Source organism: Kogia breviceps, chromosome 8 (assembly GCF_026419965.1).
Source record: "Kogia breviceps isolate mKogBre1 chromosome 8, mKogBre1 haplotype 1, whole genome shotgun sequence".
NCBI classification, from domain to species: Eukaryota; Metazoa; Chordata; class Mammalia; order Artiodactyla; family Physeteridae; genus Kogia; species Kogia breviceps.
This window is the reverse complement of record NC_081317.1, coordinates 3473031-3498179: the sequence shown is the minus strand read 5'-3', so window position 1 is coordinate 3498179 and position 25149 is coordinate 3473031. Positions and strand designations below refer to the sequence as shown.

The 25149-nt window shown below is 57.3% G+C and overlaps 2 protein-coding genes and 1 long non-coding RNA gene across 20 annotated transcripts in view; 1 reads left to right on the top strand and 2 right to left on the bottom strand.

Annotated features, from left to right (window-relative positions):
• Positions 1–7761, bottom strand: part of RALGDS (ral guanine nucleotide dissociation stimulator) — a 64409-nt gene extending 56648 nt beyond the window's left edge. For all 3 annotated transcript variants that reach the window (XM_067040373.1, XM_059071439.2, XM_067040374.1), the window contains exon 1: positions 7684–7761. In XM_067040373.1, coding sequence (XP_066896474.1) covers positions 7684–7701 — 18 coding nt within the window. In that variant the 5' untranslated portion in view covers positions 7702–7761. The remainder of the gene's footprint in view (positions 1–7683) is intronic.
• A 3567-nt stretch (positions 7762–11328) lies between these two features.
• On the bottom strand, positions 11329–20048 carry GBGT1 (globoside alpha-1,3-N-acetylgalactosaminyltransferase 1 (FORS blood group)). Of its 16 annotated transcripts, none has more exons than XM_067040389.1 (9): positions 19585–20048; positions 19286–19474; positions 18809–19022; positions 18644–18733; positions 17887–17952; positions 14729–14779; positions 14610–14645; positions 13762–13896; positions 11329–12676 (listed from the first exon to the last, which is right to left on the bottom strand). In XM_067040389.1, exons 6-9 carry the CDS (start codon positions 14773–14775, stop codon positions 11992–11994), a joined length of 903 nt encoding a protein of 300 aa, XP_066896490.1. In that variant the 5' UTR covers positions 14776–14779; positions 17887–17952; positions 18644–18733; positions 18809–19022; positions 19286–19474; positions 19585–20048; the 3' UTR covers positions 11329–11991. The 16 variants fall into 16 exon arrangements, with proteins under 16 accessions (XP_066896490.1, XP_066896493.1, XP_066896492.1 ...); XM_067040392.1 differs by having other exon boundaries at positions 18809–18871; XM_067040391.1 differs by having other exon boundaries at positions 18644–18749; positions 19599–20048.
• Positions 19196–25149, top strand: part of LOC136794696 (uncharacterized) — a 22755-nt gene continuing 16801 nt past the window's right edge. Inside the window, exon 1 of the long non-coding RNA XR_010841808.1 lies at positions 19196–20295. This is a non-coding gene — a long non-coding RNA (uncharacterized lncRNA). The remainder of the gene's footprint in view (positions 20296–25149) is intronic.

Sequence of the window (25149 nt, the reverse complement as noted above, 5' to 3'; positions counted from 1 at the left end):
CTCCCCGGGGAACCAAGGGCTTCAGGCCAGGTGGACTGCCTCGCCCTTGAACTTCAACCCCGAGCAACTAGAAGGTCAAAGGGCAACCTTCCAGTCCGCACACCCCGTGGGGGTGGCGGTGGTGGGGCGGTCAGGGGCCTGGAACGCTGGCTTCAGGGAAGAAGGCTATGCAGGGAAAGCTCACCGTATGGCCTGGACAATTTTCTCAGCTTCTCTGGGCCCCAGTTTCCCCAGCTGGAAATACGCGGGCATTCAACTTGGCGCCCTGCCTCCAGCTCTCCAAGGGAGGTCAACACTGCTTGTCCACACAGCTGGTGGGCCACACGGCCACCTGCCTTCCTCGAAGGGTTAAAGGCATTTCCTGCCACCTGCAGAGGGCTTGCCTGTGCCCGTGCCAGGGGCTTCAGGGACATTTCACACACCTTGACATCCAGGGAGTCCACAGGTGAGGCAAACCAAGGCAGAGAGGAGTGAAGGCATCCACCTGTCTGGATGCTGCAAATCCTAGCCAGGCTCCCAGGCCGCCCCAGACTTCTCTCTCCCCTTTGACCTCTAGACAGCCTCCCCTCCCACATGCCCAGGGGCCAGGGCCTCCCTTACAGATGGTGATGGAGATGGGCCACAGCCCAGACAGATGGCAGTGGTAGCGGCAAGAATCTCGTTGGAACAGATTCATTTCAGATGGCGGCGGCCCCAAGGGCTTCGACGCTGTCCTCCTCCCCTCCCCCCCACGTTCTCACCCTCCCAGTTCTGAGCTGGACAGTTACTGGGAAAGGGCCTCCTGCGACAAAGGCCTGTGGTCAGGGTGGAGTTCCAAGAGGGGAGGGGCTGGGAGGTGGGTAAGTTTGGGGGCTCAGGGTCACTCACTGGCCAAGGGGCCTTTCCTCTCCACCGTCCAGGGTCACCCCCTCCCCACCGCAGCTCCAAAGAGTCAGGTGGGGTGCCAGAGAAGAGGCCCTGTGCCTTCCCCGAGTGAACCGGCTCTGGATGCCAACCCAGAAAACGGGGACGATCTGGCGTGCCCCCCGGCCCCGGGGTGGACCCGCCCCCTCTTACCCTGAGGGGTGGGGTGGACGGGGGTGGGTTTGTGGAAGGGCCCAGCTGCCTCACTTCGGTGAACTGAGCTCCCTCCCTGCAGAAAGCCCAGGGTGGGTGGGGGCAGTGCCCCCGCGTCTTGGTTCCCTCGCGCGCCGGTGGCCTCCTGCCCCTCCACCCCGGCCGCCCGCGGGGCTGGGGCTCACCTCGTCCGCCCGCGCGCTCGGCGGCCGGACCGCCAGCACGAACGCCGGCAGGAGCGCGCCGCCACGCCCCGCTCCGGGCACTGCTGCCGGCGCCCGGGTCCCGGGCCATTGTCTGCGCCGCCCTCGCCCCGCCCCCTCCTCCCGCGGCGCTCGAAGCGAGGGCGGGGGACGGGGGTGCGGGAGGGGGGCAGTCAAGGCCACGATCGTCCGGAAGCCCCGCGCTGCCCGCACGCCGAACACAGGTGTCCAGCAGCGGGTTCCCGGGTGCCGCCGGAGCCTCCCTCAACCCCGGAGGTGGGCACGCCCCCCTCCCCGTTTGACAGATGCGGCCAGGGAGGCACAGAGGGGTGAGACGATGGCCCGAGGTCACTCAGAGTGAATGGTCACGGTCAGTCTAGAATCCTGGCTCGGGGTCACCAGCAGTCCCACCCCTCCCTGCCCAGCTCCAAAATCCAACCACTGGACATCCTGGCCCGTACCAGCCTCTCCTCCCTTCCAACACGCCACCCTGTCCCGTGGTCGGGGGGTGCCTTCCTGGCTACCCACAGCCCTCATCCCTGTCCTTGGGGCTGCTGGGCACGGGGTCAGTGCCCACAAACTAAAGCAGCCCCTAAGAGGCCCACAGGGCCGGATTGCCTTCCATCCCCATGGCACCCCGTTTCCTCACACTGGGGAGCAGTGAGCCTCCACGGGTTTAGTGCCTGTTCCAGGACACTGAGCGCTAAGCGCTGAGCGGGGATACAGACACCGGTGTCCATCTCCAAAGCCAGTGAATGGCCTTAACCACGAGGCCGCCTGCCTCCCCTGGACCATGGAGATGGATGCGGATGAAGAAGCAGTGGCTGGCCTGGTCCTGGCCCCTCACCCTCCCACCCCCAGGCCCCATAGGAGCCATAATTTATGCACTGAATGGTGAACACACGAGTACAAGGGTAGCTGTGACTACAGATGGGAAAACTGAGGCTAGTAAGAAGGGTCATGCCAGGGTCACGCAGCCAGTCTCCAAGGTGGCCCAGAACAGAAATCCTCTGTTTCTGTGCTCTACCCGCCGCCCCCCTCCAGCAACACCCTGCCTTGCCATCCTGCTCCAGGACCAGGTTACTCATGGCTTCAGGATGCAGGGGGTGCAAAGCACAAGACACCATGCTCCCCCCAACTCTGGCTGATACTGGGCTCCATCTGCTGTGCCCTCTGACCCTGCATTTTATGACATTCTGCTACCATCAGCTGTCACTCAGGTGTCCAGGAAATTGCCGTTGCTAGGGGACTCGCCTGATGCCCGGTCGCCGGCTGGCAGGATGGGGCAGTGGGGAGCGGGGAGCGGGGAGCAGGCTAGGGTTTCCCTCAGGAAGACTCAGAGGGTGAGGCTGCTAGGTGGAAAAGGAGGGTATGGTAGATCAGCCACAGATAGTGGCTAAGGCGTACACACAGGCCATGGGAAAGCCCCAGACCTGAGCCTTCCTGCAGGCAAGTATTTTGGGGACCCGTAGTTGCCAAGCAACTCCTCCAGGTTGCCATGGGAACTCTCCTTTCTCCCGGGATTTACCATTTTTAGGGGGATGCCCTCTCCTCTCCACCTGCTCACCCTGGCTTGGCTGCCCTGGGAGGAGACATTGACGCCCCCAAACCTCATTCCCCCACCCCCAGGGAGACCAGTCAGCCGTGACCCTAAGACTCACTGAGGTTCAAAACCCCAGAACCCTAAGAAAATGCAGAGAACAGAGTCCAACGCCTTCATTAGAGCGGGGTGAGGATGAAAGGGGTTCATTAGTTCTGTTTACGTCTCCACTCCCGCTGCTAACCACCACCTTGGGGCCTGCCCTGCCCTGACGGTTGGGAGCTCACCGTAATTGGAAGGAATTTGCCCCCAGCGCCCATGGCGGGCCCCTCCCAGGCTTGTCTGAACGCAGGGAGGCGCCCTCACCAGCCCTGCCACTATCTGGCTGTGGGACTCCCTTGGCCTCCCAGGACCTCAGTTTCCCCACCCAAAAGTGAGGATGGCAGCAGTGCTGATCTTGCAGATACAACGAGACACTGCAGCCCATGGCCGGACGCAGGGAAAGTGCCATGGGCTGGCTGCCGTGTCACAACAGGCATCTCCGCAGCCCGGGATGGAGGTGTGGGAGCGGCCTAGAACTCTACGGAGCATGGCCCCGTGGCCAGTGTGCCACTGCTGGCCGAGCGGCCACCAAACCCAGGTCCCCAGGGTCCCGGGCCAGTGCCTTCCCTGTTGGGTCTATTGCTTGTCCTATACCCTTGTCCCTCGTGTCTATGGTCTGATCCCCTCAGATGGCAGTCAAGGTGCTCCGCGCGGGCCAAGTGCTCAGCTCTGAGGCCCTCGATGAACAGCTGCTGCGTGAATCCCTCGGTGACCCACTGCCAAGGGCTGCTGGCCCCCGCCTTGTGAGATGCGGAAGCGCCCAAAGGACACAGTAAGAAACGGCCTCCACTTCCCGGGCCAGGGCCACGCGGGGCACTCTGCTCCATCTCACTGATGCCTCGGGGAGCCCAGGGGCCCTGCTCCTCGGCAACAGATGGCGTTCCCCGCTCTGTACAACCGGGCAGAACCCCACCAGGCGGGCCGTGGGATAGCTCAGGCAGCACCGCCCCCTCTTTGGGCAGGGTCTCTGGGGAAGGGACCCCCTCAAGCCTTGACCTGCTCGGCCTGCCCACCCATCCCCATGGCTGCCTTCTGTGCTCCCCCCAACATCTGGGACGCACGGTCACCCGCCCGGGGGGTAATGGGAGAGCTGTCTGGAAATGCCAGTGTAATCATAGCTGCAGGGCCCCTGCAAGCAGCTGAGAAGGGTCGGCTCAGCTTGCAGGTGAAGCAGGAAACGAAAAACTAACACTTGTGGGTCTGTCCGGGCCGGGCTCCGTGGCCGCCCATCCAGGTCGCCACCCAGTCACTACCCCGAGGCCCCGCCTTGTTTGATTTCCTCCACAGCGCGTCACCCCTGAACTGACTGTGCTCCTGGTCTGTTTACAATTTTGTGTCTGTCGTCTCCTCGCAACTGGAAGGTGAGACCTTTGTCTACGCGCCGCGCCGCCGGGGCGGCCGCAAGGAGGGCACAGCGCCACCTGCTGGTGCTGCGTCAGGACGCGCCGAGCGGGGGAGCCGTGCTGTCCCCGACAGGGCACCCCCAGGCTCCACTCACACCCCAAAACCTCCAGCCGGGGGCCAAGCCCCGGAGACCTGATCAGACCCCAACTGCTGCCCCCATCCCTGAGGACACCTGGGTACCTGGCCTTCGGGGGTGGAATCACTCCAATGCCCTTGTTGTGGATTGAACTGTGTCCCCACAAAAGATAAGTTGAAGTCCTAACCTTGTGCACCTGTGAATAAGACCTTATTTGGAAATAGTCTTTTCTTTCTTTTCTTTTTTTTTTTTTTTTAACGAGGACTCTTTTTTTAAAATTAAGTTTTACTGGATTATAGTTGATTTACAATGTCGTGTTACTTTCTGCTGTATGGCAAAGTGAATCAGTTATACATCTACATATATCCACTCATTTTTAGATTCTTTTCCCATATAGGCCATTACAGAGTACTGAGTAGAGTTCCCTGTGCTATACAGTAGGTTCTTATTAGTTACCTGTTTTATATATAGTAGTGTGTACATGTCAATCCCAATCTCCCAATTTATCCGCCCCCCCCCCCACAGCCGCTTTCCCCCTTGGTAAGCATATGTTTGTTTTCTACATCTGTGACTCTATTTCTGTTTTGTAAATAAGTTCATTTGTGCCAATTTTTAAGATTCCACATATAAGCGATATCACATGATATTTGTCTTTCTCTGGAAATAGGGTCTTTGCAGACAAGATCAAGTGAGGCTGAGGTCATACTGGAGTAGGGTGGGCCCGAATCAAATGACCAGTGTCCTTATAAGAAGAGGGAAGACGGGACACATACACACAGAGGAGGCCACGTGAGTACGGAAGCAGAGTTTGGAGGGATGCATCTACAAGGCAAGGAACGTTAAAGATTGCTGGCAACCACCAGAAGCTGGCAGAGGCAAGGAAGGATCCCCTCCTAGAGTCTTCAAAGAGCACGGTGCTGCCAACACCTGATTTTGGACTTCTGGCCTCCAGAAATGAGAGAGAATAAATTTCTGTTGTTTTGAGTCACACAGTTTAGGGTACTTTGTTACAGCAGCTAAAGGAAACTAATACACCACCCCACCTCCAGTGGACCAAGTCCCGCCTCTGCTACCCCGGCCAAGTGCAGCCAAGCCAGTGTTCCAGGCAGAGCCCAGGAACCTGACGACGGTGCAGGTGACCCGGGGCAGTGAGGACGGAGAGCAGGTGAGCACTCAGTAGATGCCAGACCCAATCATCATCCTCATCTTCAGCATCACACTTCCCCTCCTCAAATCAACCCTGACCACAGGACATTTCCTTCCGGAATATCTCTCTGCACCCACCCGTCGCCTAGATGAATCCCACCAATAACCCGAGAATGATCTCCGAGACCCCACCCTGATTGAGCCCCAGTTGAGACCAGAGCCCAGCCTCCTGAGTGACCTCGGGGCAGAGGCTCCCAGCTGAGCTGAGCCCGCATCCTGGTCACAGACACCGAGAGGGTCAGTGTTTGTCCCTGTATGCGCTACGTTAGGGGATGCTGTCGCGTGGCACGGACACCAGGATGTCCTTCCAGGTCTTGCCCTGCCCTCCTCCTCAGCTCTCGCAGCCACAGTGGCTCCTGTCTCACTTCCTCCTGGCTACAAAATCTTCTGGTCCCAAGTCTCTGCACCTTTGACCTTTCCCTAGGCTCACTGCTCACAGAGTGTGCAGGGCTGGCTGCTCTTGTCTTTCTGGTCACAGCATCAATGTCACCTTGGAGGCCTTTTAGACCCTCCAGGGGCTCCTGGCCCTCCCTCCAGGGCCCTGACTCATTCCCTAGAGCACTTGCTCTTCTCTCTCACATGGATTTGCTTTCCTGCTCTTGTCCACCTGCCCCTCCAGGCTGTGAGCTCCTGGGTGAGTGCCCAGGGCACAGTAGCCGAATCAACAGAGGATCTTGGAGCCCCCTCCTGCCTCTGAGCAGCTCATATTGTGGACCTGGAGGCTAGTAACAGAAGGTGCCTGTTGGGTCGGAGGCAGGGGGATGCCCAGAATGACTCCCGGGTGCCCCTTCCCTGCTCCAGTTGCTCCATTGAGCGGGGTGAGCACAGCCCGCCCCCTGGTGGTCAGCCCCAGCACTGCAGCCCCAGGCAGGAAAAGCAGAAAACAAAACACACACCTTTGTTTGGGTGTAGTCAAGGCAGCGACTCTCCCTACCCCAGAGGGGCAAAGGAGCAGGACCTGCCGGCTCCAGGGGCGATGCGCAGGACCTCAGAAGCCTCTCTTGCTCCCCTCTTTCCCGCCACTGTCCTGGTGTCCAGTTCACTCCGGAGGCCTCCTCACTCCAACCAGGGCAGTGGCTCCACCCACTTCCAAATGAGGAACCCCAGGTGCCAACAAAGATGTGGTCCAGTACTCTGCCTCATTCTGTACCACCCAGGCCCCCAGCTCCCCATGCCCCCAGGCTGCCCCCTGCTCAGAAGGACCTCGAAGGAGTAGAAAGCATTTTCTACTCAGAAGACTTGGAGCACAGTGGGTCAGGGATGGAGAACCAAGGCCAAAAGACTCTTCTGTGAGCTGCAGGACCCTTGGCATCACGCCATCTATGCACCCCAAATGACAGTGGAGTAAACCAAGGACTTCTCTCCTGTAATTCTCTCCACAGCAGGGGGGAATCTCATCCTAGTTCCAAGTGCCCAGAGTGGTAGGTAGATGCAGGACCCCAGAAACTGTCCTCTCCAGGCTGCCCTGGGGATTGTCCCTGCCTACGCCGACCCCTGGGAACCTTGGAGACGCCCAGCCCGTCTGCCTGGCACCTCTGTCCCTCACGCTTTGAGCCCTGGGCATGTTGCCAGGAGACTAGATGGTTCTGCCCCGTGGTAGAGCTGCCTCCAACCAATTTCTTCTTTCCCCCTTGTCACCTCTGTGTCCACTCTCTGAATCTACGCCATGGTCCCCATCTGTGAAGTCAATGTGTGTGTTTGTACCTGTGGGCGCGTCGGGATGCCGAGAGGAAAGGGCCCCTCATGGGTGGGGGTGGACAGGGGTCCCCCAGAATCTTAGGGGCTCTCATTCCCGAAGGAAACCCCATGGTAGTGGCTGAGCCCTGGCATTGGAGGCTGGAACCCTCCCATCTCTTCTGGACTCTGCCCACCTCGTAGCCCCGGGCCAGTCCGTGTCTTTCTCCTGGCCTCAGTTTCCCAACTGTACCAGAAAGGGTTGGACGCGGAACTGCTGCGTAAGCGCGCGCTCAGCGTGGACTCGGCGCGGTGCTCCTTCCCGGCTGGATGGGGTGTGGGCGGGGGGGGGGGCGGGCACGCGGTCCTTCCTCCACCCCCTGGCGATGGGGAGGGCGGTCGCGGCCGGGCGGGGCACTCACCTGGCAATCTACCATCATCCTCAGCCCTGGCAGCACATCGCCGGCCCCAGGGCGGGGCCCAGGGCTCGCAGAGGCCGCTCGCCTCGGCCCGCGCGCGGCGCAGGGGGGCGCCCGGCTGCGGGGCTCATGGTGCGGCCTCCCGTCCCCGCCGGCCCCGGGGCTCCGCCAGCGCCACCGTCGCCGCCAGCGCCGCTCCCATTGTCTGCGCCGAGCCGCCGGCCGCTCGGGCCCCGCTCCTGGGTTCCGCCCGGGCTCCCGGGCTCCGGCCGGGTGGGCGGGGACCGCCGCGGCTCCGCCCCGCCCCTGCCCTGCCTACCGCAGGTGTGAGGGGCGGACCCCGCCGCGCGAGCTCGGGCACGCGCAGCGGTCTCCCTCTGGCTGGGTGACGTGGGTGGACCCCGCCGGGGCAGCAGGGCCTAGAGTCTACGGCCGGGAGCGCACACGGGGCCTGCGCGGGCCCGTGGACGGCGCGTGCACGTGAGCTCCGCCTTGCCGCGCGCGAGCGCGCAGCGCACCCGGGAGTCACAGCGCGTGTCGCACCTCCGCCACCTGCTCTGTTCCTCCTGTGCCCCCTAGGACCTCCAACCGCCCCCAACGCAACCGGGCGGGGGCTGGGCCGGGTGGTAGTGTAGACCTGGAGATGTGAGATTGTACACCCCCATCCTTCTGTCCTACCCCGTATGCCACCTGCTGGGGCCAGCTCAGTGCATGGCTGAGACAGGCAATCCTGGAGGCGGCAGTGGACACGGGGTACAGAAAAGAAGGTCAAGCCGCCCCCCCCACCCCCACACTCCCTTCCTTGTTTTCCTGGCACGACTTCCGGACACAAGGTCCAGCCTGTCGCCAGCTGCAGCCCCGGCTGGTGAAAGGGGGCTGGAGGAGCCCAGGGAGGAGGGGCCCACCCTGGGCTGGGTGAATGAGTGTCGGGGGTAGTTAGTGTTAGTTAGAACACCCCCTGGGTGCTCAGTGATTTTGACTTTTTTATTTGTGAACAGTGGCTTCAGCTCTCAAGGTCACTCAGCTCTAAGTGAACAGGGGACTCAGAATCATTGCTCTTTACCTTCTCTGAGCCTGCGCTGACCATCAGAGGCCTTGTGCTGTGCTGGGCGCCCTCAACCGACCTCCTGCGTCCAAGCACTTTGGGCACCTTCCCCCCCGCTTTAATCCTCAACACTCCCTCCCAAGGTCAGAGTGACTGACCTTATCTTCAGTGGAGGAAACTGAGGCTCTGAGAGTCACCACACGAGCTTGCCTGTCACAGGGCTGTGATGTGGCCCCGCTGTGGGTTTCAGATCATTCTGATCTCAAAGGCTGTGTTTGCACAGGAGCCCAAGGTTGTGGCCTCTGAGCCCAGCCTTGGAGGTGAGTCCCTCTTGGATGGGGGGCTTCGGGAAGGGGTGCTGCAGGTAGGGGCTGTGCGAGGGGAGGGCTTGGTGGGGTCCCTTGGGGAGGAAGGCTGTGGGAGGCTGGGGTAGGGGTGAGGGGTGCACACACTGGGGAGGGCGTCTGGACCAGACCGCTCAGGGCTCTGAGTGTGGGGCAAGGAGTTGGGGGTCACTGCAGGTTGGGGGCAGCAGGGGACACGATCCATGTGGTTTTATCAGAGCCACAGCATCTCAACTGGAAGGAGCTTAGTGGGTGCGTTATTCTCCCCACCCAAGCATGCATCCCTGAGATGCAGCCAGGGATGGGGTCTGCCTCGGTTTCCTCCTGTGCAGTGTGGGAACTATGATGGTCATCTGCCCCCTCCCAGGGTTGGACGTGTTGCCTGGCTGGGTCCCAGACCTATAGCTACTTCTCCAAGTACCTGCCCAGAAGTCAGTGCCCAGAGGTCTCTCCAGCCATAATCCCATTGATCGTCACCTCAGGGCCTCAGAGAGATGGAGTAACCTGCCCAGCATCCCTCGTGTGCTAGGACAGACTTGAACCCGTGTTCTCTCAGCTGCCTCACATTCATGCAGTCATTCAACAAACATTCATGGCATGCCTCCTGGGTTTCGGGTACCAGGGTAAACCTGGCTGACCGCCATCTGTACCCTCTTGGGGTTTACCAACTGGGGAAAGGGGTGGAGATGGGCAGAACACTGTCAGTGATGACACAGGGATGCGGATTTATGGGAACACTGAGAGGCACCCACCCTGGAGGGGGGAATAAATCAAGGCAGGCTTCCTGGAGGAGACGTCAGGAGTCTGTCCCCAGGAATTGGCCAGGTGATTGGCCAGGGAGGCCTGACCAGCAGGCCGTGTGAGCAGAGGTGTGCAGGGCCGGGCCCTGTGGCAGAGCAGGGATGCTGGACTGTAGGGAGTGGGGGAGGTGGTAGGTGGCCATGAGGGGACAGCAAGTTTAAGTTTCAGGGGCCTCCATGGCAGGGGGCACTGCAGACATTTTGCATCTGTAATTTTGTCTATTTCCGGCACTCCCCCTCCCTCTGCTGGGTCGGGCCTGCCTCCCGCCACCCCTCCCACTCCTACCAGGCCACTTACTTCTTCCCACCCACGGAGCAGCTCTGGCCCCAAGCCCTCAGCTCCTTTTTGGAAACTAGCCTGGACCCTGGTTTGGGTCCAGGAGTCGGGCACTGTAACTCACTCCACTGTGTCTGAGGCCTGGGCCCTGGGATGGAGACCAGGGTAGCCATAGAGCCTGGGGTTTGGGCCACGGCTGAGAAGGGCCCATCAGCTGGGCTGGGAGTGAGAAGGGGCTCACCTCCCCGCTGCAAGGATGATGCCGCCCGGGCCTCAGGGCCACCTGCTCCTGAGAGCTTCTCTGGTCTCCACATCAAGGGCCCTCTCCCTGCTCCAACATGGAAGCTCCTTGAAGGCAGGGCCTGCTCATCCAACACTGCTGGCCTCACACACACCCTGGGGCAGGTGCAGGCACCATGGTAAGGTGCTCCCCACTAGGGACACGTGGGCCATGGGTCCACCCTTGGGAGCCCCTCAGGGCCTCTCCCTGACCGTCCTCTCCAGCACAGGCTGCCTCCTCACAGCGGTCACTCAGTCTGTCCGCACTCTTGCAGTCTGTCCTCGCTTGCCACCCAAAACACAGGCTGCAGGAAGGGTGGACTTGGGGCTGGCCCCAGTTTTGCCAGGGGTGGTCATGTGGGTGGGTTCCTGCTCCTCCCGACACGGCCACAGACTGTACCGCCCCCTGCCCCGCCTTACGTGGCAAAGATGCTGCTGTCCCCAGGGGAGTGGACACTGGGCCACCCCCCACTGCATCTCTGTCCCACCAGGCAGAGGGAGCCACCGCAGGGCTCTGAAGCCCCTCTAATCCCGGGCCTGCACCATGGCCTTGGGGCCCCACGCCCTCCAGGGGCATCCCAGGGCTGAGGCTGACCACGGATGCAGGAACCCCGGCAGACATATTCGCTATGTGCTCAGGGACCAAGAGCCCACAGGGTATCCAGCTGGTGGGCTCTGCTCCCCCTGACTCAGGAGAGCGTATCCGGTGACATTTCCACTTCACCCATCTCCCAGGAGAAGCAGGGTGAAATCCTGTCTGTTGCAGCAGCACCAGCCCAGGTCCTCTGGAAAACTGTACCCCGACCACACCCACCCGAGCTGAGTGTATCTGCAATGCAGGCTGTCTGCATCCCTGTGGGCTGGTGGCCAAGATACTGGGATGTGCAGGTGAAGAAACCCCGGTTAGGGCCAAGCACATGCCACCTTTATTAAAAACTGCCCAAACCCTCTTACAAAGGAGGCGGCTGGTGCCAGGGAGTGTGGTGCACCTCAAGGGAGGTGGGACATGAAACCAGGGAGAGCCTAGACCTGGTCGACTTCAAAGGCTCACTCAGGGTCCTGAGCGAGGAATTGGCTCCGTGTGGCTGGGGGACATCACAGTACCCAGGACCCTTGCAGCCAGAGAAAAGGGGTGCGGGATGCCTTTCACACGAGTATTAGAAGTGCAACTTTAAGGGCAACAGGCAACAGAAGGCGGGCAGAGGGATAATTTGAGATACTGGGCAGGGCTGCGACTCCAGAGCCCGCCCCAAGGCACGTGTGCTGGGTGAGGCCTGCCGGGCCCTGTCTTTTTCCACCTTTGGTCTCCCCTCCTCCTGTCCTGCCGTTCTCGGGCCACAGGCTGTGTGATCTTGGCGTTCTCCTCATATGCGCACCACCCTTCACAGTGGACGCAGGCCTTTACAGGCCCATCTTCCCATTGGGTTCTTCCGGCAGATTGAGAGGTAGACAGCACAGGGCTGGTCTCACTTAAGGCTTGAGAAGTGAGGCACCGGTGCAAGGAGGCTCTGGTGAGCTGGGCGCTCCCTGGGGTCCCCCCTATCCGCGGCAGCCCCGGCTCAGCCATCAGCTTCTCAGCCAGTCGGTGTCCTTGTCCAGGGTAGAAAAGCGGATCAGCTTCAGGCTGGGAGGCCGGGGCTTCCTGTCATCCCAGAGGTACTCAGGGGACAGCACTTTGGAGGGCTTACGTGAGATGAAGCGGCGGTTCAGGTGACTCTCCTCCTGCCAGGCTGCCATGATGCCGTTGGCCTTGTCTGCCAGGATGCCCATGTGGCAGCCCCTGGTAAACTCGTACACCCTGGCCACCCGCCCCCCAAAGACCGCCCCGCCATAATAGAAGTCCCCCTCACCATCCGCCACAAAGGCGGTGGAAAGAGGCCGGCGCTCGTAGGGGAACTGCTGGCGGGGAACAGCAAAATAGCCGGGGTGAATGGCAGCTACCAGGTCCCCCAAGGTCTCGGGGCCCCACGGGTTCCGGAACACCATGTCCACATCGAGGCAGAAGAGGTAGTCGATCTCTCGGTGCGCCCTCTCGGCAATGTGCTGGCTGATGGTCTCCATCCGGCGTGTGGAGATCTCCTCCCAGCGGGCGTGCCTCTGGATGGGGATGATGCTGACGAGGCGGCCGGAGCCCAGCTGGATCCGAGGAACGGCCGTGGGGTCGTTAGTGAAGACGTAGTAGCGCACCCGGAACCCCTGCATGAAGAACTGCTCGGCTGACTCCAGGAAGCGCTGGACGAACTGGGTGTACCTGGTGGAATCCCATCATGCACCATGGCCTCAGCAGGGCCACCGCCTGGGTCCCCACTATGTGCTGCCACCACATGGACTGAGGTTGGCCAGGCTGGGGTCCACCTCCCAGCTTCCCATCTCAAGAAGTCACTCAGGTCCGCCCCTCGGGGTCCTTGTCTGTCAAATTCCCACAATCTTAGTACCAACCTCTTAAGACTGTCCTAATAATGATACTTGATGACGCATATTCACAGACTGAGCTAACTTTTATTGAGCACTTACTAAGTGCCAGGCAGTGTTCTAGGGATTTTTCTGTCCTTCTAGCCTCGTAAACTCCCTAGAAGGCGGGGACCACAGTCCCCACTTCCTAGGCACAGACACTGAGGCTCAGAGAGAGGAAAGTAGCCAAGAAGCGGGGCAGTGGCTGAGTCAGGGGAAGGTGAGTGGTGCTGGCTGCTGGGTACCGACTGGGCCGGGGGGGGCTCCCCTGACGCCCGTGGGCCATCCATCATCTGGCCAGGGCTTAGCTGCTGGGGACCCATTAGGGTCCCTCCCTCAGGAGTCCCAGAAAGGGACCCAGAGGGAAGCTGCCAGGTGATGGCTCCTAAAAGAAAGGGCAGGCGGGGTGAGGAAGGAGAGGGGAGAACAGGAGGTGTCCAGAGAGCCCGTAGGCTGGAGGCTGGAGGAGAGAGGGTCCCCAGGGCAGGGCCAGCTCTGCCTGGGTCTCTTGACCTGCCTGTGGCCTGACCACGGACCCCCAATTCTATGAGGTGGTCTGGGGGGCCTTCCACTCCTTCACACCTGCCTGGACGGTTCAGGGGAAGCAGAAGGGGTGAAGGGACAAGGGTGTCTCCTGACAAAGGCTCCTGTTGCCCCCTCACCTGGGCTGCCTCCCCCTCCCCACTTCCATGCCAGGGCCAGACCCCCTTCCTCCAGGAAGCTCCCCTCCCACCAGCATACTCCACTCTGTACCTTCCCACCTGCACAGCACCTGGTTCAGGGCCTCCCTGGTGCCCGGGATGGGGTCCTGTCTCTCCCCAGACTATAAATTCCTGGGGCTCAGAATTTATAACCCACCTCCTCCCAGCCCAGCCCACTACTCACTTCCCCACAGCAAACACCGTGACCCCGACGGTCAGGTTCAGCGGCTGGTAGATATGATGCAGAAGCTCGGGGTCGAAGGTTCCCTCGGAGACAATGGGCGCTAACCAGGGTGTCAGCGTCAGGAGCTCTGTGGGCCTGGCAGCAGAGGAGGCCGTGGGCCTGAGACCCTCCCCTGGGGAAGGCCTCCCTCTCGTCTTGGCCCTGCCAAAGCTGTGTGATCCTGGGCAGTTTCATCCCTGTCTCTGGGCCCCAGTATCCTCATGTGCAAACTGGGGATAGTCATAGCTACTTCCCAGCGTGGTCAAGAAGACTGGGAGTTAATGCATGTCCAGTGTCTAGAGGGGCCTGGCACTTCCGGTGCCCCGGCTAAGTGCCTTGGAGACGGGGGCCGTCAACACCGTCACCAACAATGGATCGAGCACGACCACGCAGAAGGCACAGCGCTCTGCATCATCATTATTATTATTATTTTTGGCCGCGCCACGCAGCTTGAGGGATCTTAGTTCCCTGACCATGCATTGAACCCAGGCCCTCGGCAGTGAGAGCGCGGAGTCCGAACCACTTGGACCGCTCTGCGTTTTGCAAACACCATCTCATCTGGTCCTCCAACCTCCTATCAGGTGGGTATTATTATTATCCACCTGTGCAGAAAAATCCCAGAGTGGTTGGGTAACACGTCCAAGGTCACACAGCTAGTGACAGAGCTGGACTGGAGCCCAGGTCCCAGACTACCCAGACCCCGAGGCCAGTGGACACCTCTAGTACCCCAACTTCCAGATCAGAGGCCTGTGCCCCCACCTCCACCCCAGGTCTCTCCATTCTGTGCCCAGGTCCTAATCAACACCTACTTTTGCTCCAGCAGCTTGGGCTGAGGGTACTGTGACCTGCAACCAAGAAGGGTGAGTCGTTAAGGGGAGGCAGCCCCCAACCCCGGGGGCCACAAAGGGGGAAGTGACAGTCTGCTTACGATGTCACAGGCTGGAATGGCTTCTCTCCCTTGTACTGCAGCTTCATGTTGCTGGTGGGAGAGGTGAGACAAGAGCCGTTAGTGCTGGTGGGGGGGGGAGCGCAGAAACACTCAGCAGGGAAGGATGAGGTCGAGGTGAAGCACCCCCATGGGACAGGCACCCCCAACCCCCCAGACGCCCTTGACCCTCCCCCACTGCTCTGTGCACTCTGTCGGGGCTGGACTCCTATACAGGTGGTCTGTCCAGGGTCACCGTGTGGCAGGGCAGTGATTCCAGCCTGGTACCCTTTGTCTCCAAAGTCCTTTTCTGTCTCTCTTTCAAACATATTGCTCTGTAAGAGCCTGGGCACTGGGGAGAAGGTGTGCGGAGCTGCAAAGGCCCGGTGAGCCCAGGTCTGCCACTTTCCAGCCTGGGTGGGCGAGTTACTTAACCTGAACCTATGGGGATGGTCAGCTGAAGGACCCAGTTACACAACCACCAGTCAAGGCACGGCTGTGAAGGTACGGATCTTGTGGATGTCAGTAACATCTACACCAGTTGACCCCATGTAAAGCTCATCCTCCGTAGTCTGGTAGGCCTGGTATGTTCAGTTGAAAAGCTACAGCACAGAACTGAGGTTTCCCTGAAGAAGAAATTCTGCCGGTGGACAGTAGCGTCAGCTCCTGCCGGAGTTCCAGCCCACCCTTCCCGACGGGCCGCTCCGCGGATTTCAGACTGGCTTCGCCACCTCACAGTCGTGTAAGCCGATTGCTTTCAATCAGCCGGTCAGTCAGTCCGTCTCCCTCCCTCCTCCTGGTTCTGTTTCTTTAGTGGAACGCTGACTGATACACCCATTTTCCCTCATCTGTAAGATGAAGCAGCACCCTTAACCCTTAGAGCTGTCGTGAGAGGTTAAGAGAGGTATGTGAGTCGGGGCCTGTCAGCCAGTGCCCAGCACGGAGCGAATGGTAAGGGCAGCACCCTGGCCCCTTCTTGGCAGGCTGTCTGTGTGGCCAGCCTCCACTAGCTGCGGCCAACCTGGGGGCATTAGAAAGGAGGGCTGATTAAGGAAGGAGGTTGCCGGTGATGGAGGACCCGCCAACAGGCCAAGGAGAGAAGGTGCCGGAGCAGGCGGGTCACCAAAGAGGAAATTCAGTTAATGGGAAGGCGTCGGGGAGGCGAGGGCCTGGTAGGGATCAAAGAAATGAAATTTAAACCACATCGCATTTCCCACGTCTGTCGTCAGCAAGGTGGTTTGCTTTTTGTTTTTCATAGCACCTAATACTTCCAGCACCAGCCCAGGTGCGATGCAGCTGCAGGGCGGTGGAGGGCGGGGGGTATCTGTGTGAGTTCGAGTGTGTGTGTGCCATGGTCCCCCTGGAGAGCAACCTGGCACGATGGATGACTACCTCAGCCATATCCTGTGGCTCAGAAACTGACCAAAGGAAGGGATGTTTACGATGGAAAAAGCTGCATATCCAAAGTTGCTCATTACAAACTCACTTAGAATGCTGGGAAACCGGAAACAACCTAAATACCGCAAACTTGTTGGTGGGAAAGGGAGAGCGATTCAAGAATTAGGGCCAGTCCCTGGGTGGAATAAAATGACGGTGACCAGACGCCAGAAAAGAAAGCCAATTCTGGGGAAACTGGATAAAAATCACAAAAACACTGTGGTCACAACTATCAATAGCAAGCCGCCTTTCTGCTCTTGAGAACAATCTGTCCAAATAGAAAGCGTGGCAACCAACGAGCTGACAATGAACTTCGGAGTCAGAGTATGACTTGGACCAGCAAGACACAAGAGGGTATTTTTTTTTTCTTTTGTCTTTTCTGTTATCCAGCCTCCTAATTTACTGTATTCTATGTTTATAATAGTGAAACACAGTTCGCTGTTAGTTAGTAGTCTATGATCCAGATTTTAAATTTTCCTTTTGCTGTCATGAAAAATAAGACTGGGCCGCCAAATGTCCCCTTGAGACTGTCCCAAATCACCGTTTTCACTCTTTTTTTTTTTTTTTGACTCTGAAAATTATTGTTATTAGTTTTAGTCTGATGACACAGAGGACTTGGCTGTGAAACACACTGGTTCTTATAAACCAGCACTTATTTGGGGCATGAAACAAAGCACGGTGAGAGGAGGTCGCTGTCACAGAACAACCTGCCCAGGGCAGAGAATTCTTCGCTAATGACAGCTGAACAACAGCAGTGCCGGGGCGATCTGAGCGGCAGGCTGTGCGATCCCATCTTGGCAAGTCTGAGATACGTTTGACATCGGATGTAAAAAGTGATGCAATCAGTAGGAAACATTTCAAGTTCTAGGTTCATCTATAACCAAATCTTTTTCACTCTTAACTGACAAAATGTCAGATTTGTTATGTGGGGGAGACCGGTCACGTGTCCATTTGTTCTTTGAAGCCACAGAGAACACAAAATTGAGCAAAATGTCAAGTCCTGGACTTCCCTGGTGGCACAGTGGTTAAGAATCCGCCTGCCAATGCACGGGACAAGGGTTCGATCCCTCACCCAGGGAGATCCCACAGGCCTCAGAGCGACTAAGACTGTGAGCCACAACTACTGAGCCCACGTGCCACAACTACTGAAGCCCGCGTACCTAGAGCCCATGCTCCGCAACAAGAGAAGCCACCGCAATGAGAAGCCCGCGCATCTCAATGAAGAGTGGCCCCAGTCGCCACAACTAGAGAAAGACCGTGTGCAGCTAAGAAGACCCAACGCAGCCAAAAATAAAAAATAAAATAAAATAAATAAATTTATTAAAAAAAGAAAAAAAAGTCAAGTCCTAAAAGCACTCTTTCCTGAGCACCTCCTACGTGCCAGGTGCAACATCAGGATATTTACAGGCATCATTACAGTTCCCCATGCTCTGGCTGGCTTGGGAGGGGCACCTCTATCATCCCATTTTACAGATACAGCAAGTGAGGCTCAGAGCTATGCAACATGCTCAAGGTCACAACTGTGGAGGGGGCACTGCAAGGACACCCAAGGACTGAAACGGGGGAATTTCACTCCACATTTGTGGCAGCTCATAAATTACCTACATGCTTATCACCCTGCTCAGAATCATGAGCTTAGGACCTAAGAACCTACAAAGTGACCTTAAAAACCCTCTCATTTCCTCCACTCCGGGGCCCCCCAATTCTCCCTGACCCATACTTACAAGATCTCTGGGCAGGGGAGATAATAGGGGACATAGGAGACCAACAGCCAGTTCTCGACATACACCCTGGGAAGGAAAGACATCTGTTGACCTGACTTTGCACCTGAGGCTGAAAACTCACTTTGCTGCATGTTAGTGGGAATGCAGGCCCCGAGAGGTGCAGCTGGGATACACCTCCCCTCCCCCCAAACCCGCCCAATCATTCCTTGGGTCTGGCTGACCGCGGAGGACAAAGCCTCCTGGTCTTCTGCAAAGAGTCATTAGCCATGCAGCCATTCATTCCTGGGACAGGAATGTTCTTGACGCCAGGCCCTGCACACAAGGGGTTGGTGGCGGGGGGAGCAGCCCCCAGAACTTTGTGGAAAGAACACATAGGGTGAATTCTGGAGCATAAACAGGAGTTCCTTATTAACATGGCTAGAAGAATAGTCCAGGCAGAGGAAAGAGCAAGTGCAAAGGCCAGGAGGCCAGTGCAAAGCAAAATCCATAAGCCAGGCTAGTTCAGTCTTACTGGGGCTGCGGTGAAGGGACAGGTGCGCAAAGAGGAGTGGGTGGGACCTGGGAATCCTGTGAAGGGGTCAAGGTTTGGGGGTTGAGATGCTGAGAGAGGGAGGGGTCTGGGGTAGGGAGGGAGGGCTCCATGGGGCATGCTCACCACAGACAGCAGAGGGCCATGCCCACCAGCAGGCAGAACCCCAGGCCCAGGGCTAGTCTGGGGCAGTGCATCGCTGGGTGGGCAGCATCTGAGCCTGGGTACCTGCAGAGTCTGGGTGTGCCTTGGTGAATCAGCCCACCTCTCTCAGGGGTGTCAGGCTCGGAGCCTGTGTCTCTGGGGTCCGACAAACACCTGCAAAGGAATGCTCCTTATCCACAGGACAGTGGCCCCATTTTTGCTGCCCTGCCCTCCCCTGGGCGGCCTTACCAGGGGAATGTGGATTCCAGTTGTCTCCTCGTCCTGCTGGACCCAGGCCCAGATCTGGCAGTTCTGAAGGACAGAGGCTCAGGATTCAGCCAAAGCCTGCTGCTGTGCCTTGCGAAAGGCACTGGGCCGGAAAGGCGACTGGCTCCCTGCCTTGTCTCTCAGGTCTCCCTGCTGACCTCCTTCTGTGATGAGCTAAGGGCGGCCATCCTAGGGACTAGGGCAACAGCGCTTTGGGGCGGGGCGGGGCTTGGAGAAGGATTCCAGGGGAAAGTGCGAGGACGCCGGAAATCAAGCCCAGAGCCCACACCGCGGGGACACACTCGGCCGGGGGAGGGGGTGGTGCGCTGGGAGGGGCGGCATAGATCCTCCGGGATGGGGGTGGGGGCGGGGGCGGGGGCGGGGGTGGTAGCAGCGCATTCCTCCGGGAGAGGGGGCCTAGGCTCTCCCGGGACCGCGGGAACGCGCTTCAGCTCTCACCCGCTCTCGGCGGTAACCTTGGTCAAGGCGCTCTCCTGCCCGCTCCACCACAGCCTCGGCGTCCTCCTCAGCTATAGGGGGCTTGGTGAGGTGGCAAGACGCAATCCGCACCGCCTCTGATGGGCAGGAAGGGCTCTAAAGCGCTGGGTCCGGCCCGGGTCACAGAGAGCGCGGGGACGCCTGACAGCTCTGCGGGGGTCCGCCCGAGGTCAGATAAGGATCCCCAGGCCGGAGTTTTGAGGCTTTGGCCCCGGCCGGGGCCTCTGGCAGGTCCTCTCCCTCTCCTTCCCTCTGCGGACCTCCGTTTCCCCACCCGGGCTTGGGGCGCGGCGTCCTCCTAAGCTCCGCGTCGACCGTCGGCTCCGCTGGATTCTTCCTCCGGTGGGGCCCGGGCCGCCGGGGCCGCTCCGCCGACGCAGAACCAGGCCCGAGCTTCGGCCGCCCCAGCCGGGGATCTGCACCCAGGAGCTTGGGGCCGAGACGCGCACCTCGACTTCGGCCGGCCACTGCAGGCTCCGGGCTCGCGGCGCTGCTCCTCCGGCCGGGCGCGGGGCTGGGACAGGGAACGGCGGGGGAGCGCGACTGTCCCTGAGGGCTGCAGACTCAGCCCCTTGCGCCCGGACCAGAGTTAGAACGGACGGAGGGGCGCAGCCCGGCCCTGAAAACAGGGTCTCGGTTCGCCTGCAGTCCGGCGAAACTCAAGGCCTGCCGGGCGCCTTTAGTAGCGCGCTGGGTGGGGCCTGACGCAGGGCCCGCCGGGATCGGGGCCGGGCGGGGTTCGGGGGAGGGGAAAGGAGCCGCACGCCCCGCCCACCGGACGCAGCCCCACCTACCCTCCTGCGTGCCCCGCCCACCTACCGCTGCTCCTCCTACCCACCCGCCCGCCCCGCCCCGCCCACCAGCTGCAGTCCCCCAGTCCCCGGGGGTCCACGCGCGCCCGGGTCCCAGGCCCCTTAACCTCTGCTGGCTACCTGGGCCGTGGCCTCCGACGCAGGGGACCCACCTTCCAGGTGAGGAGCGCGGGTCAGGGAACTCCGTGCTGGGGTGCGGGCTTGAGAAATCAAGGAAACGATTTGAGGGAAAAACTTTATTGTTTCTAGAAGACTCTCAAAGCAATCACCGGATGGGAAACCAGCTGGACGTCGTACTTACTTTCCGGGTTAGGATCATCACTCTTTTGCTCAGGGCCCCTGAGGCTGGCACGCCGGCCTGGAGACTGTGAGCGGCTCCCGGAATCCCTCGGAGCCTCTGTGAAGGGAGTTGGCCATACTTTCTTACCAAGGCCTGTCCGAGTTGTATTGACCCTGGTTCATCCTAGGGACTCCAGGAGCCCCAGGGGGACCGTCTTATATGTCTCCAAGTGTAGGCCAAGCGCAGAGGGTGGAGGCAGAGGCGTGGCGACGGAGGGGGCATTCAGAGGGACAAAAAGGAAGGCCCCCTGATGGTAAATAAGGGAGCAGTAACGAGGGCCGGGGAGAAACCCGATACAATTAGGATGAGGTGAAAGCTATAGGCATTCAGTAGAAACCGCCATTCGAATTGTGAATTTTGATCTTTCCCTGGCTGGCTATGGATGGCTATGGATTATGCGGTGGGATACTCTCGTGATGCCGGGCAGCGTGGTGGCAGCTCTGTCAGCCACTCCATCACCAGGCTAAACAAGGATACACTTATAACCATTCTGTACCCTGACAACCATTCTGTTTTTCACTTTCAGTATAGTATTCAGTAAATTACATGAGATGTTCAGCTCTATTATAATATAAACTGCCAGCCAACGTACGTATTCTGAGCAAGTTTAAAGAAGGTTAGGCTAAGCTATGATGTTCAGTATGTTCTCATCTTAGGATGGGTTTATCAGGATATAACCCCGGTGTAAGTCGAGGAATATCTGTGCAGAGAAACAGCATGGGAGACAAAACAACAATCAAGGCTCAGAGAGGTTATAGCTTTCAAGGTCACGATGATGCAGCTTAAAGTTGCAAATGCAGATCTGCCTGGTGCATGGGCACAGCCCCCCAGGTCCTTTGTGGGTGTCATTGCCTGTGTCCTTGGGGTTTCCCTTGAGGACCTCAGGTTCCTGTAAGGCAGGGTTTTCTTTGCCAGAGTCTGCAGGGGCCAGGCACAGGCCCGGGGAGCTTGTGGCTGCTGGCTGAAAGGTCGTGCTTCCATTTTTAGCTGCAAACATCTGGTTCCCTGGGACCTGGTCTGGGACCAACTGATTGGTTTTTCTCATTCAGTTTGCGTTATTACAAAGTTCTCTGGCGTACCTTCCAGACACTGGTCCCTCCCTGGTAATAAAGAGGTGAGCCAGGGACTTCCCTGGTGGTCCAGAGGTTAAGACTCGGCGCTGCCACTGCAGGGGCATGGGTTCAATCCCTGGTCTGGAAACTAAAATCCCACATGCTGTGCGCAGGGGCAGACCCAGCCCTGGGGTCCTGGAAGACACACCAGTATTCTGTCAAGAGGCAACACCCATCCCCTGGCCAAACCAACATTCCCTGTTTTCCCTGTCCCCCCCCTCCCCTCAGGAGAGGACAAATTCAGCCTAAGGACAGGTCAGGGCTGGTCTGGGAGGAGCTGGGTGAAAAGGTGAGGGAAGATAAAAGGTCCCTGGACTCTCCTCTTGGAGGGTGACCCTGATACCCTCCCCTTCAACTGAGTTTATCTACTTCTAGAAACCAGAGGAAACAGCTAGAGACATGTATAAATTGCTTATATGCTTTGATGGTCATCTGTGCCTGTCTCTGAGAGCCCTGCAGGGGACACCCCCAGGCGCTGGCGGGGGGAATCCGGTGTCCTGGCAGTGGGACACTCAGACAGCGGGGTCCTCTCTGCCCTCACCGCCGCTTAGTGGGCTATGACCGAGTTAGTGGGATAGCTGGGACTTTTAAGTAAAATAGAAAACACTGGAGGGTAGCCCTCCCAGGATGAGTCAGTGTTTCATGGCCTCTGAGTGTGTGTGTGTGTGTGTGTGTGTGTGTGTGTGTGTGTGTGTGTGTGTATACACTGTTTCAGATGTGAAGTGAAGTGTGTTCCAGATGGGGATAGGCCAGGAAACAGGCCACAGCCTGTGTGGGGGAGGGCCTCTCACATCCCTGCTCAGGGCTCCATTTCCCAAGAGGAGGTGGAGCCAGTCAAGGGAAAGGGGGTGCAGGGGAGGGGAAGCCTTGTGCCTTTGGACCAGAGGGATCTGGCTTTAACCCCAGGGCTGCTACTTACAGGCCAGGAGGGATCTTGGCATCTCAGTTTCCCACTTAGAACAAGGGAGAACTGTAGCCCCCAGCTCAGAGGTTCTTGTACAGATGGTCAAGGTCTGCCCTCAAGCTCTGGGCCCGCATTAATGCAGCTGGAGGATTACTGAACCTTCGTCCCAGGGCCTCACCAGGCAGTGACCTCACCCAGCCAGCTGCTCTGAGCCAGGCAGGCTCTAGGGTCATCTAGCAGCCTGGCCCCAGCAGCCTCCCTGCAGCTCTTGGGCAAGCCCTCATCCACTGTGAGGGCTGTGAGGAAGAGTCCAACTTCTTCCTTTGCATGTGAATATCCAGTTGTCCCTGCTGCCAGCCGCGTGCGTGTCCTCAAAGTGCAGCAACAATCGACGAGAGGGGGTAGGGAACAGAAAGCACCAAGGTATGGGATCAGAAGGGCACAGACAACTGATGGTTGCAAGGCAAATGTAATAACAAAGCATAGTCATATATATACCCCTAAAGCAGGGACTTTGCACCGTCATGGTGCCCTAAAGCAGAAACTTTGTATAAACATTGTTCTATAGAACTAGTCTTTCATCTCGGCTTAGCCACCACCATATCTGCATCAGCGGGTTTATCACTTGTTCCACAAAGGCACCAGTTTCCCCTCCAGGGTTGCTTTTCCTAGCTTTAGGGAACAACCAGGGACTCTCATTATCTGAGCAGGTCCCTGGAGCGATCTGGCCAAAGGCCATCCCCTTTTTTACGTTCATACCATAAAGTCCAGGATGCATACCAAGGAGAGTACAGTCGGGCCCTGAGGCTTATGGGGGTCTTAATGGCGCCTTCCTCAGAGGGCAATGCTCGCCACATGTCCCAATACCATTTATTGAAAAAAACTATTCTTTCCCCATTGAATTGTCTGGTTGCTCATCAAACATCAATTGACTACAAATGCGAAGGTTTGTTTATGGACTCTCAGTTCTATTCCATTGATTTGTTATGTCTATCTTTATGCCAGGACCACACTGTCTTCATTACTGTAGCTTTGTAACAAGTTTTGAAATCAGGAAGTATGCGTCCTCCACTTTTGCTCTGCTTTTTCCGCATCGTTTTGGTGATTCTGGATCCCTTGCATTTCCAAATGAATTTCAGCACTGGCTTGTCAATTTCTGCACACACAAAAAAAATGGCAGCTGGGATTTTGCTGTGGATTGCATTGTATCCGTAGTTCCACTGGGGAAGTATTGCCATCTTAATAGTGTAAAGTCTTTTGATCCATGAATATGGGATGTCTTTCCATTTATTTCAGCCTTCTTTAATTGCTTTCAATGTTTTGTAGCTTTCATTGTATAAGTCTTATACTTTTGATCCTAAATTTATTTCTGAGTATTTTATGCTTTAGGATGCTATCGTAAATTTTATTCTTTTGGATGCTATGGTAAATTAACTTGTTTTCGTACATTCATTGTCAGATTTTTCGGCGTTAGTTTTAGAAATACAATCGATTTTTAAATTGACATATAACAGTATATTAGTTTCAGGTGTATAAGATAATGATTTGATATTTGTATATATTGCCCAATGGTCACCACAGTAAGTCTAATTAAGATTCACCACCTCATATAGTTACACAGTTTTTTTCCTTCTGATGAGGACTTTCAAGAACCACTCTCCTAGCAACTTTCAAATATTCAACACAGTATTATTAACTCTAGTCACCATTCTGCACACTACATCCCCAGGACTTTTTTATTTTATAACTGGGAGTTTGTACATTTTGACCCTATTCATCCATTTTGCCCCCATTTACTCCCTACCTCTGGTAACTACCAATCTGTTCTCTGTATCTATGAGCCCTTATTTTTTTTTCTTTAAGATTCCACGTATAAATGAGATCATATAGTATTGTCTTTCTCTGTCTGACTTGTTTCACTTAGCATAATTACCTTCACGGTCCATCCATATTATTGCAAATGACAGGATTTCCTTCTTTTATGGCTAAATAATATTCCGTTGTATACATACCACATCTTCTCTATCCATGCGTCCATCAGTGGATGCTTAGGCTGCTTCCTTGTCTTGGCTACTGTAAATAGTGCAGTGAACATTGGGGTGCATGTATCTTTTTGAGTTTCATTTCCTTTGGGTAAATACCCAGAAGTGGGATTGCAGGATCACATAGTAGTTCTATTTTTAATTTTTTGAGGAACTTCCATACTGTTTTCCTTTGTGGCTGCACCAATTTACATTCCCATACAATTGATTTTTTTGGTATTTATCTTGTATCCTGAAACCTTGCTGAGCTTGTTTATTAGTTCTAATAGTTTCCCCCCCGTATTCTCTGTGATTTCCTATATACGTGGTCATGTAATTTGCAAATGGAGATAGTTTTACTTCATCCCCTCCAGTCTAGATGCCTTTTATTTCATTTTCTTGCCTGATGGACCTCCAGTGGAATGTGGCACTGAGCTGGCAAGACTGGTCACTGCTCATCTTGTTCCTGATCTCAGGGGAGGCTTCAGTCTTTCCCCGCTAAGTGTGACGTGAGCTGTGGATTGTTCCCAGATGCCCTATATCAGGCTCAGGAAGTGCCCTTCTGTTTCTAGTTTCTTGAGTGTTTTTCTCATGAAAGGATGTTGGGTTTTGTCCAATGTTTTTCTGCACTTAGTG

Coding starts and splice junctions, on each gene's coding strand:
- GBGT1 (XM_067040378.1), bottom strand. CDS start 18,612: ATGCACTGCCCCAGACTAGCCCTGGGCCTGGGGTTCTGCCTGCTGGTG. Junction 14,646..14,728: donor CCATTCCAGCCTGTGACATC/GTAAGCAGACTG, acceptor TCTTGGTTGCAG/GTCACAGTACCCTCAGCCCA. Junction 13,897..14,609: donor CCCAAGCTGCTGGAGCAAAA/GTAGGTGTTGAT, acceptor CTCTGCTGCCAG/GCCCACAGAGCTCCTGACGC.